This window comes from Phyllobates terribilis, unplaced genomic scaffold, assembly GCF_046119375.1.
Source record: "Phyllobates terribilis strain yellow unplaced genomic scaffold, ASM4611937v1 Scaffold_5__5_contigs__length_657084704, whole genome shotgun sequence".
Taxonomy (NCBI): Eukaryota; Metazoa; Chordata; class Amphibia; order Anura; family Dendrobatidae; genus Phyllobates; species Phyllobates terribilis.
Genome location: NW_027362765.1, coordinates 442,086,307 through 442,098,189, shown reverse-complemented (window position 1 = coordinate 442,098,189; position 11,883 = coordinate 442,086,307). Strand labels below are relative to the sequence as shown.

General features: G+C 43.9%; 1 protein-coding gene across 1 annotated transcript; it reads right to left on the bottom strand.

Moving 5' to 3' along the window:
- Positions 1-1,194: 1,194 nt before the first annotated feature.
- On the bottom strand, positions 1,195-4,605 carry LOC141271628 (uncharacterized). Its single transcript, XM_073681670.1, has 2 exons — positions 3,862-4,605; positions 1,195-1,287 (listed from the first exon to the last, which is right to left on the bottom strand). Exons 1-2 carry the CDS (start codon positions 4,603-4,605, stop codon positions 1,276-1,278), a joined length of 756 nt encoding a protein of 251 aa, XP_073537771.1. The 3' UTR covers positions 1,195-1,275.
- Positions 4,606-11,883: the final 7,278 nt, after the last annotated feature.

Genomic DNA, 11,883 nt, shown 5'->3' with positions numbered 1-11,883 from the left:
AACAAATAAACAGACGTTTCGGTCACAATAGACCTACAAAAGCAAAAAAATATAATAGTGAGTACCACATAGAAATATGCAATTCATATAACATAGGTTTGACAGAATGAGATCAAAGTTCAATTGGTCATGGATAATGTACATACAGAAAATACAACATCGGGAAAAAATAATAATATAGTAGAGGATCTGGGGAAAGGGGATGGGAAGGAGAACTAGGTTAGGAGGGAAAGGGAAAAATAAAAAGTGACATACCGGTTTTATTAAAGGCGTGATGCATTTGGGCCGCTGTCTGTAGAAATTTGTAAACTAAGGGAACACATATAAAAAAATTTAAAAAAAAATTTTTTGTAAAAACATTTTTTTTAGAGGTCTAGAACAATGTGAGATGTGTGATGACACTTAGTATAATCGGTGGCTATGAGGTTAGAGATACCCCGATAGGTGCTATGGGATGAAGAACAATGAAGAGCACATAAAGTGTGAGGGCAGGGGATGAAAAAAACGTACCCGTTGCTTGCGGTAGGTACTTAAAGGTAATGGCCTGGTCGGTGCCGTAGGCTGTATAGAGGATGGAGTAAATAAATTAATATCTATGGGATATAGGGGCATTAAGTATAGTAGGAGCCAAAAAAGAAAAAAGAAAAACATACCCGTAGGAGAAAATGAATAACCAGAGGCAGTAGCCCGCTAGGAAGTTGTATGCTAAGGGAAAGAAAAAGGGCACATTAAATGAAGCCCCAATAAGTATTAAGGATAAGGGGACCAGTGTAGGAAACGTACCTGAATTGTAAAGGACGCAGGACGCGGTATCCACCGTTTGTCCAGAAGCATGTGGCAGGATAAGGCACCAGGGGGCTTTAAATAGGGGATAGGAGGGGTGAAAGGTTGTAATAGGAACCAATCATTGGTGGTAGTGGTGTGGGAACGCGCTTTACTAGCTTCTGGGATAGGACCTGAAAACCGGAAGTAGCGTCAAATGACGTTATTCAGGTCCTGTAAGGAAAAAACCGGTCACGTGACCGGAAGTGACGTGTGTATGCGTTCCACACAGTGTTCTATGCGTTCCACTGAGCGAGGGGAGCGCTGTAATACTTCTAACAGTGCTGTAGAGCAGAGGAGGCCCACTAATAGATGTGTGGTTGCGTTCCACACAGGTACCATGCGTTCCACAGAGCGGTGGGAACGCTATATTACTTGTGACGGCATAGTAGAACAAGGGAAAGCCAGGATAGGAGTCCAGGAAGGATGGGGATCAGGAGGAGGGATGCCATATTAGGATGGGATCTGGAGAAACAGATAATGACAGCATAAGTTATTTAGGCAGAAAACACGGTGTATATCATAAAAACCACAATAGAGTGTAGTCATATCATCAGGACCCCCCAAGTAACAAATAAAAGAGGTTCCAACAAATATACCTGTGGTCTTGGTAATGAATACATGTATATATGTAATCCGTGTTGTGTGGCAAGAATCAGTCAAAGTGGAAGAACTTTATTTTGTTAGGAGGCACACACCCATAAACACACATATACATTTGTATATATCCACATGCGCATATGCACACCCATACTGAGGTGGCTCTAGTCGTTTAGGTAAAGGAGCTGAGATCGTATTCCTTATTTAAGCCCCTTGGGGATAACGACTGTAACTCGTGGATCCAAAAAGCCTCTCTATATTTAAGAAGGCGAATACGGTCGCCTCCCCGTCTGGGAGGGGGTACGTGTTCAATCACTTGGAATTTAAGCTGTGCCACTGAATGGCCAGCTGATGCAAAATGTGATGGAACCGGAAGAAGAAGGTTTTTACAACGTATGGTCGATTTGTGTTTCGAGATCCTATCTTTAACACACTGGGTGGTTTCCCCCACGTAAATGAGACCACAAGGACATTTAAGGATGTAAACAACATAGGAGGAGTTGCAGGTAAAGTAGTCCTTAATTTTGTACTGTTTCCCCGAGTGTGGGTGGTAAAACGTGTCGCCTCGGATGATATTGTTGCATTGGTAGCATTGAAGACATGGGAATGTCCCGTTTTTGGGTGTGGACAGAAATCTTTGTCTAGGTTTAGTGATGGGGGTGCCTACGTCGGAATGGACGAGGCGGTCACGGATGTTAGTGGGTCTCTTGTAGCATGGTAAAAATGGAGCTTTGAACTCTTGAACTGTGGGATAGGCTGTTTGGAGTATGTTCCAATGTTGTCGTATTTTCTTGTATATTATCGAGACTACAGGATGGTAGGTATGGACAAACGGTATACGGTTATTGGTGGAAGGTCTGGGTCTGTTGATGGGTTCTAGGGCTCGAGATAATGTATCAGGTGAGTAACCTCTGTTGAGGAACTTCTCTTTCATCTCGGTGATCCTGATGTCCCGTGTGGTAGGATTGCTAACAATTCATTCAACGCGGTGGAATTGGGACTTGGGTACCGAGGTGAAGATGGATTTGGGGTGGAGGCTGGTATAATGTAAGAGGCCGTTTCTGTCTGTGGGTTTAACATAAAGGTCCGATGAGAGGTGTCCCAGATTATCTTTTAAAATGGTAGTGTCGAGGAAGTTTATGGATTCCCTGCTAGAGGAAATGGTGAACTGTAGGCCCTCCCAGGATGAGTTAAGGGTCTCAAAGAATCGTGATAGGGTTTCAATGGGTCCCGCCCAGATGCAAAAAATGTCATCAATATAGCGTTTCCACATCCTGGAATAGGTTTGGAAGAGTGGGTTCGTATATACCACCTCTTCTTCAAACGATGACATGAAGCAGTTTGCATACGGTGGGGCTACATTGGATCCCATGGCGGTACCCTGTTTCTGTAAGTAGAAGGTATCCTGGAAGAGGAAGAAGTTTTTGGACAGGACCAAACGTAAAAGGTCTAGACAGAGGTGACTAATTTCAGGTGGTGTTTGGGACAACTCCAATAGATTTTTGACGCAAATGATACCCTTTTCATGTGGGATCGAGGTATATAAGTTGTTTACATCTAAAGTGACCAGTAGGGAGTCTGGGTGGACCTGTTTGATTTCTCTAATAATGGTAAGAAAAGCTCCTGTATCTAGAATAAAGGATGCAGTTTGTTTAACCAGAGGGGTCAGAACTTTCTCCAGAAAAATGGCTAATGGTGAAAGAATAGAATCAGTGGCGGCGACGATGGGACGTCCCGGGGGATTATCCATGTTCTTGTGTATTTTAGGTAGTATATAGAACACTGGAGTAATTGGGAATTTGTTAGTTAAAAACTCACAGGTTTTGATATCTATCGTCCCGTTTAGGGAATGGTGTTTCAATGTTTCGGAAATGGCCCCCCTGATCGTGGAAGTTGGATCATGTGAGAGCTTCTGATAAACTGAGCTGTCATTCAGTTGTCTCTGGATCTCACCCAGGTAGAAGGATGTGTCCATCACCACTATCGCTCCCCCCTTGTCTGCCGGTTTTATGGTAATTGAGGGGTCGGACTGAAGTGTTTTGAGTGCCTGTCATTCCAAAGAAGATAGATTCTGGTGGTAGTGTAACCGGCCCAGGTCAATGTCCGACCGTGGTTTTAGAAAGGATTGATTAATAAAATCGATAAAGGTCTCTGGTGCGTGATAATGTTGAGGGGGTCGATATGTGCTTTTGTTTCTCAAGCCTAAACTGGTTGCTGTGATGCTAACGGAGTTGTTAGTGGGTATAGTGGTGTCCGTAATAGTTGTCTGGGAGAAATGTGTCTTCAGTCTGATGGACCTAAAGAACCTCTGCAATTCCATTTCTAAGACAAATGTATTACATTTATATGATGGGCAAAAGGACAGGCCTTTTTGTAATACCATTAGTTCCGCTATACTAAGCGATCGAGAAGAAATGTTCACAACCAATGGGGTCGTACCTGGGAACGTGTGACTCTGGTGAAGTTCCTGTCCCCTCCTGTTGGTGCCGCCTCTCCTCGTCCTCCTCCTCTTCTGTTGTATTTCTTCCGGTAACCTAAAAAATGATGGGTAGAGGTGGAAGGTTGATCCCGTCTGTCCGTCTCCGAGCCGGAGGAGGATAGATCGGTTGAGGAGCGTCCAGGATACCCCGGTCCATGTTTTATGGTAGAAAAGTCGCGCCATTTGTAAACTCGATTTTTCTGGTAGTCCTCCGTATCACGGATAAATTTCAGCCTTTTCCTGTTTTCTGTATCTCGACGATGCTGTTCAAGGTTCTGGTTCACCTTGATCTTTAAGGAGCTTAACTCTTCCGCGGAGGTCGTAGATGTCAGTTGGGATTCAATGTTAGAGATTTGTTCCTTCGATATGACTATTTCCTTCTGTAAAGATTCAATTGTTAGGGTCATCAAATCAAACGAGCATTTGTTCAAAATACGTTCAAATTTTAGACAGTAGTCTTCTTGGTTGCTAAAAAGAGTGGGGCGTAATGGGACCCTAAGTCCCCTTGGAATACGTTGAACTCGAACGTATTCAGAAAGAGTCGCACAGTGTAATTCAAGATTGGTGCAATGGCGTAGTTCCTTCTCCCAATCCCTGCTTCTTGTTTCCCTGGGCGGTATTTTCAGAAAGTCACAAGAAAAATTGGAGTTGGAGATGATATTGGAAGTTTCCTCGGCGTTGTAGAAGAAGGTGTTGGTTGTCATGACACCACAGGGTGCTGGTATATAGAAACCAAATATATAAAAAAGAAGAAAAAGAAAAAAAGAAACTACGGCACTCCTGGAGTGGTGGTGGTGCCCAGGTAGGGTTACAAGCCCGTATAGATACAGAAAAACAACCTGGCACTCAGAAGACTCATGGGTTCTTTTAGTGATTTTTAATAAAGTAATGTAGTAAATAACAAATAAACAGACGTTTCGGTCACAATAGACCTTCATCGGTGTACTACAAAAGCAAAAAAATATAATAGTGAGTACCACATAGAAATATGCTGTCTGTAGACAGCGGCCCAAATGCATCACGCCTTTAATAAAACCGGTATGTCACTTTTTTTATTTTTCCCTTTCCCTCCTAACCTAGTTCTCCTTCCCATCCCCTTTCCCCAGATCCTCTACTATATTATTATTTTTTCCCGATGTTGTATTTTCTGTATGTACATTATCCATGACCAATTGAACTTTGATCTCATTCTGTCAAACCTATGTTATATGAATTGCATATTTCTATGTGGTACTCACTATTATATTTTTTTGCTTTTGTAGTACACCGATGAAGGTCTATTGTGACCGAAACGTCTGTTTATTTGTTATTTACTACATTACTTTATTAAAAATCACTAAAAGAACCCATGAGTCTTCTGAGTGCCAGGTTGTTTTTCTGTATCTATACGGGCTTGTAACCCTACCTGGGCACCACCACCACTCCAGGAGTGCCGTAGTTTCTTTTTTATACCGCTGTATCATAGGCCTAGATTGCGTCCACAGTGCCTCCATCTGCCTCATTATAGGGAATCTTCCGCCTGGGGGTCTGAATCACATATTTGAGTGATTTACACGGAAAACCCGGTGTAAGTGTAGCGCCCCGAGGACTTGGTCGCTACAGAGGTATTGCACCTCAGCCAGAGGTGTGATATCCCACTCCCGGGTAAGGATGGAGTATGGATCAAGGCTCAGTAGGCTGCATGCACCACACACACCCCATTTCCGCGGGACAGCTCAACGGTGCTCCCACTAGACAGAAGTGCAGGCACGACAGCATCTGTCCCTGGCTGGAGTGGGGAGGGGAAAGTACACCCAGTGATGTAGGAGCAGATAGGGGTTGGGTCTCTGGGCATAGGTAGGAGCCCATTGGTTGCTAGTCACCTGGGCTTACACATAGAGGGAGGTATTTAAGGTGGGCACCATCTTAGAACAGTGTTCAGTTCAGTCAGGAGTTCAGCCAGAGAGGGCTGACAGGGAGCTGTGGCTCAGTCTGGGCCCAGCTCCAGAGGCAGGCCTGGAGTGGAGGCCAGAAACAGCAGAAAGAGAGAGAAGAAAGAACAGAAAGGAAAGTAAGAAAGGAAACAAGGAACAGGAACACAGAGAAAGGCCCAGAGACACGAGGACAGAGGGAACCCTAAGGACCCAGGAGACTGCGGGTGACGGGTTGGCAGAACAGGGTACCGGAACCCAAATTGGTGGAGGCAACAAATTCCTCAGCCAAAGACCGGAGGTTGAGACCACATCTTGGTGCAACCCCTCACTACATCCACCAGGAAAGCATACCGCATAGGGTCAGGGAAACCGGAGATAGGTTTCGCCAACAGAAGGCCCGAGGAAGCTGGACAAAGGTGGGTCACGGTGGTGACAAATGGTGGGGACGGCCAGAGAAAGGTAGAGAAGGGAGCCCTGAGCCACGCTCTGGAATTGCCTGGGAGTTGACCGAGTCCCTCACCTGGTGGACGCAGCACGGCTTGGGCCGTCATCGCCTGCAGGATTGACCGAATAACAACTGTGAGTAAAGCATTGGAAACTGCAATTACAAGTCTCTGTGTTTCATCGCCGCACCAGCACCATTAGGACTGGGACGCTCACACCATTACTCCCATCATCCACATTAGCTGCCCTGAGGCAATACTTCTCCCGTGGGGAGTTATCCCATACTTGACAGCGCATACAACACCAGCGTCAGCGGTCTGCAGCGCAGCGGCGGTCCCCACTGACCGCAATCCACGGGTGGCGTAGTCAGACACTTGTTACAACATTAAGGCTGCCACTGAATTGACCACCCTGGGCACGGACCGGGTCGCCGCCACACGGAGACTACAACCCCCAGCATCTTACAGAAGGCCCGGCTACGGGTATCCCCTGCACAACACAGGCCCAGGGGGCGCGTCATAAGCGCTCAGTGTAGATCGCATGATAAATGTGAGCTGAGCCTTACTGCAATATTTGGGAGACAGAATGAACAAATCATCAGCAGGTGAAGAATTGGTTTTATTTATTTTTCCTTTTGCGGTATAAGTGATTAGACGACTTTATTCTTCGGGTCGGTGTGATTACAGCAATACCAGATTTATATCAGTTTTTTATGTTTGGCTGCTGTCACACACTAAAAGACACTGTTTTTTTTATCAAAAAAAGTTTTTGCATGGCAAAAATGTTGCAACTTTTCCATATTTTTCGTCTGACAGGGTTATGTAAGGGCTTTTTTTTTGTGGGTTGAGTTGACGTTTTTATTGGTACCATTTTAGAGCACATCACATTTTTTGATCGCTTTCTATTCCGATTTTTGGGAGACAGAATGAACAAAAACCAGCAATTTAGGAATTGTTTTTTTTTGGGGGAGGGGGGGTGGGTAGAGGTTTATGCCGTTCTGCGTGTTTAAAAATTGATAAGGCAGCTTTATTCTTCGGGTCAGTACGTTTACAGTGATCCCACATTTATATCTCTTTTTATTGTTTGGCGCATTTAGACAATAAAAACTTTTATAAAAAAAAAAATTATTTTTGCATCGCTTTATTCTGAGAGATATAACTTTTTTATTTTTCGGGTGATGGAGCTGTATGGTGGCTTGTTTTTTTTTGCGGGACAAGATGACGTCTTTAGAATACCATTTTTATTTACATTTATCTTTTTGATAGCGTTTTATTCCACTTTTCATTCGGTGGTATGATAAAAAACATTGTTTTTTGCCTCGCTTTTTATTTAAATTTTTTACTGAAGAGATTAACTAGTGTGACAATTTTATAGGTCGGGTCGTTACGGACACGGCGATTCCAAACTTGTATTTTTTTGTTTATTTTTTTATGTAAAAATACGTATTTAGGAGTATAATATATATATATATATATATATATATATATATATATATATATATATATACAGTGCCTACAAGTAGTATTCAACCCCCTGCAGATTTAGCTGGTTGACACATGCGGAATTAACTTGGCATTGTGACATTTGTACTGTAGATCAGCCTGGAAGTGGGAAATGCACTGCAGCAAATTTTTTTTTTTTTTTTTTTTAAAACTTAAAAAGTTAATTCAGAGTGTCATTTATTATTCAACCCCTCAAACCACAAGAATTCTGTTTGGTCCCCCTAAAGTATTAAGAAGTAGTTCAGGCACCAAGAATAATGAGCTTCACATGTGTGGATTAAAGATCTCTTTTGCCAGCCTTTTCTGACTATTTAAGACCCTCCCCAAACTTGTGAACAGCACTCAGACATGGTCAACATGGGAAAGACAAAGGAGCATTCCAAGGCCATCAGAGACAAGATCGTGGAGGGTCACAAGGCTGGCAAGGGGTAGAAAACCCTTTCCAAGGAGTTGGGCCTACCTGTCTCCACTGTTGGGAGCATCATCCATAAGTGGAAGGCTTATGGAACTGCTGTTAGCCTTCCACGGCCAGGACAGCCTTTGAAAGTGTCCTCCCGTGCCGAGGCCAGGCTTGTCCGAAGAGTCAAGGCTAACCCAAGGACAACAAGGAAGGAGCTCCGGGAAGATCTCATGGCAGTGGGGACATTGGTTTCAGTCAATACCATAAGTAACGTACTCCACCGCAACGGTCTCCGTTCCAGACGAGCCCGTAAGGTACCTTTACTTTCAAAGCGTCATGTCAAGGCTCGTCTACAGTTTGCTCATGATCACTTGGAGGACTCTGAGACAGACTGGTTCAAGGTTCTATGGTCTGATGAGACCAAGATCGAGATCTTTGGTGCCAACCACACACGTGACGTTTGGAGACTGGATGGCACTGCATACGACCCCAAGAATACCATCCCTACAGTCAAGCATGGTGGTGGCAGCATCATGCTGTGGGGCTGTTTCTCTGCCAAGGGGCCTGGCCATCTGGTCCGCATTCATGGGAAGATGGATAGCACGGCCTACCTGGAGATTTTGGCCAAGAACCTCCGCTCCTCCATCAAGGATCTTAAGATGGGTCGTAATTTCATCTTCCAACAAGACAACGACCCAAAGCACACAGCCAAGAAAACCAAGGCCTGGTTCAATAGGGAAAAAGTCAAGGTGTTGGAGTGGCCTAGTCAGTCTCCTGACCTTAACCCAATTGAAAACTTGTGGAAGGAGCTCAAGAATAAAGTCCACATGAGACACCCAAAGAACCTAGATAACTTGGAGAAGATCTGCATGGAGGAGTGGGCCAAGATAACTCCACAGACCTGTGCCGGCCTGATCAGGTCTTATAAAAGACGATTATTAGCTGTAATTGCAAACAAGGGTTATTCCACAAAATATTAAACATAGGGGTTGTATAATAATTGACCCACACTTTTATGTTTACAATTTAATAAAATTCAACTGAGCAACATAACTTTTTGGTTTGTAAGATTTATGCTTCTGTTCATAAAACCTACTCTCGTTTGCAGTTTGAAGGCTCTAACTTATTTGCATCTTATCAAACCAGCTAAATCTGCCGGGGGTTGAATACTACTTGTAGGCACTGTATATATTTATTTATTTTGTGATCTTATTTTAAAAAATGTTTTTACAATTTTTTTTTTTTTAACTTTTTTACCAAGTGCCTTTATGGAACTTTCACTTTTAACACTCTGATTGCTGGTATTGAGCATTCAAATGCACGAGCATTGCAATGCTTTATACCTGTCAGTGCTGTATTGACAGAAGCCTGTTAGACCATGCTCTGAGAATGGTCTAACAGACTTTCCATAGCCTGGTGACCCGGATGTCATCATGATGACCTCGGTTCACCATGGCAACGATTGGGCCCTCATGATGATGTCGTGGGGGTGCAGATTGGAGGGAAGCGGGAGACCGCTCCCTCTCTGTGCCTTCTAACTGCTGTGATCAATATCGATCGCAGCATGTAGGGAGTTAAACAGCAGGGGCAGTGCAGGCACCGCTCCTGGCAGTGAGAGCCGTTTGTCAGCTTTCATGATAGCTCCTGTGCGCGAGCAATAGCCAGGACGTATACCCTTCCTAGCCAGGACATATGGATACATCTAAGGTCGTGAAGGAGTTAAAGATTGTCAGGGCTGAATACAGGGTGTCACAGTGTGATATGATGCAGTGATGTTATCACGCTGCCTGCGCCGAGCCCACTTTGCAGAATTTAACATTTATATTGAAGTCGGCTGATGCAAGTTGAGATTTTAATACCAGAGATAGGACCGTCCCAATTGGGTAGTCCTTGTTGCGGTGTGATGGCTTTTATGCTTTTCTGATCAAAATAGTGTTAACTAAGCACCCTGTTATTTACATGTACTATTACTATTTATTTACTTACTACAGGGTATTTGCTCATTTTGTTTTTGTCTTAGGTTTTGTTTGTTAAGTGGCCACAGTGTGAACATACTCCTACTCATTGCACTTATACCAACTTATGTTCCGGCTCATTTCTTTGGTTTTGATGATTTGCAGGATGTTAGAACAGGATTAGTTGAGTATTTGCTTTTATTATGTTTTAGACACTTTTATTGTATGGTGGACACAAAGAGAAAGTTGTAACTGTGTGGAGGCACTGATACTGTGGGACACAATCAGGATTATTAGTTTGGGGAAGAACTATTGGTATCCGTTCACTTTGGGGGGGGGCGTAAAAGGGTTTGCAAATGTTAACTAGGAAAGTGAAATGTGGCACTAATACTTTTTGGAGGCCTCAAAGGGTATTACTTAGGGAGCACAAAGGAGATTATTACTTTGTCGGTGACATAAAAGATGAATTATTAATGTGTGCAGGCGCTAATAATTTGTGTGGCATTAATTCGGTCCCTATTACCCTGTGTGGGGTAGTGATTATCTTTATTGTACTCACCAGAGACATATATAAAAGTCATGGCGCTCCATATTAAAAAGTCCAAATTTTCTCACTCCCAAAAAACAGAATAATAGGTCACCTCGTGTAGACGTGACCACAGAAGAGCACAACTCCCAACTTTTAAAAACAGGAAAGACATTTTTATTCTGTGGCACATCCCTAATCAGTTCTTGTTGTGCCGCCACACATATAGAGTGCCCCTAAGTGTTTCCACCCATTATGATACCCCTTTCTTTGCTCCATACAGTATGATGACCCTATGCAGTATGACACCCCATGATGCCCCAAGAGATGCTCCCCACACATTATGATTCCCCCTTAGTGCCCCTACACATGATGCATATCACAATGCCACAAACACAGTATGATTCCCCCACAGTGCCACCAACAAAGTATGATGCCCCAACAGTATAATGCTTCACGTATGATGCCAACACAGTACCCTCCCATGGTATGATGCCATCCACACTACTCCCCTTCGAGAGTTTTATACTTCCATAGCTTGATACCCTTCCTCCCCACTCATGGTAGTGCACTGGCTAAATTAAAAAAATATACTCACCTAGCGCCTTTCCCACAATGACTGCTCCGCTCTGTGCTGAGTGGCTCTGCGCAGCATGAGTGCTGTAGTGACACCATTGTGCCAGCTGCGCTAATACTAAAATGCACATCTGATGACTGCCCTTTCCACCATGGTATTTAATTGTACTTGTGTCTTGAGAATGCAGATACCATTGAAATTAAGATACCGGGCAGGGCTGTATGGCATTGGGCCCCCTCCACTCACAGGTCCCAAAGCTGCTGTGTGGTCTGCCTCAGTGGTATTCACTATGTAGAATTGTTATATGGCCATTATTTGTTGACTGTTTATGTAACGTGCAGCGGGTTCACACCATGAGATGGATCCTCTAAGCCCAAGATCCCGGATGTACACACGGGGAGCGGGTGTCAGCGCAGCAGCCAGATGGAGCACGCAGAACATGACACGTAAAATTCAAACTGGAAGTTTAATATAGTCTTGGAAACCACAGACAGATAGCAGAGTTTCTGGACACCATGGACAAGTTGCAGAGTTACTGAAGACCTCGGACAGATTGCAGAGTTACTGAAGACCTTGGAAAGATTGCAGAGCAAGGCTGTGTGCCCACGATGCGTTTTTTAAGCGTTTCCGCTGTGGGTTATCATTGCGGAAAAAAACGCAGCACT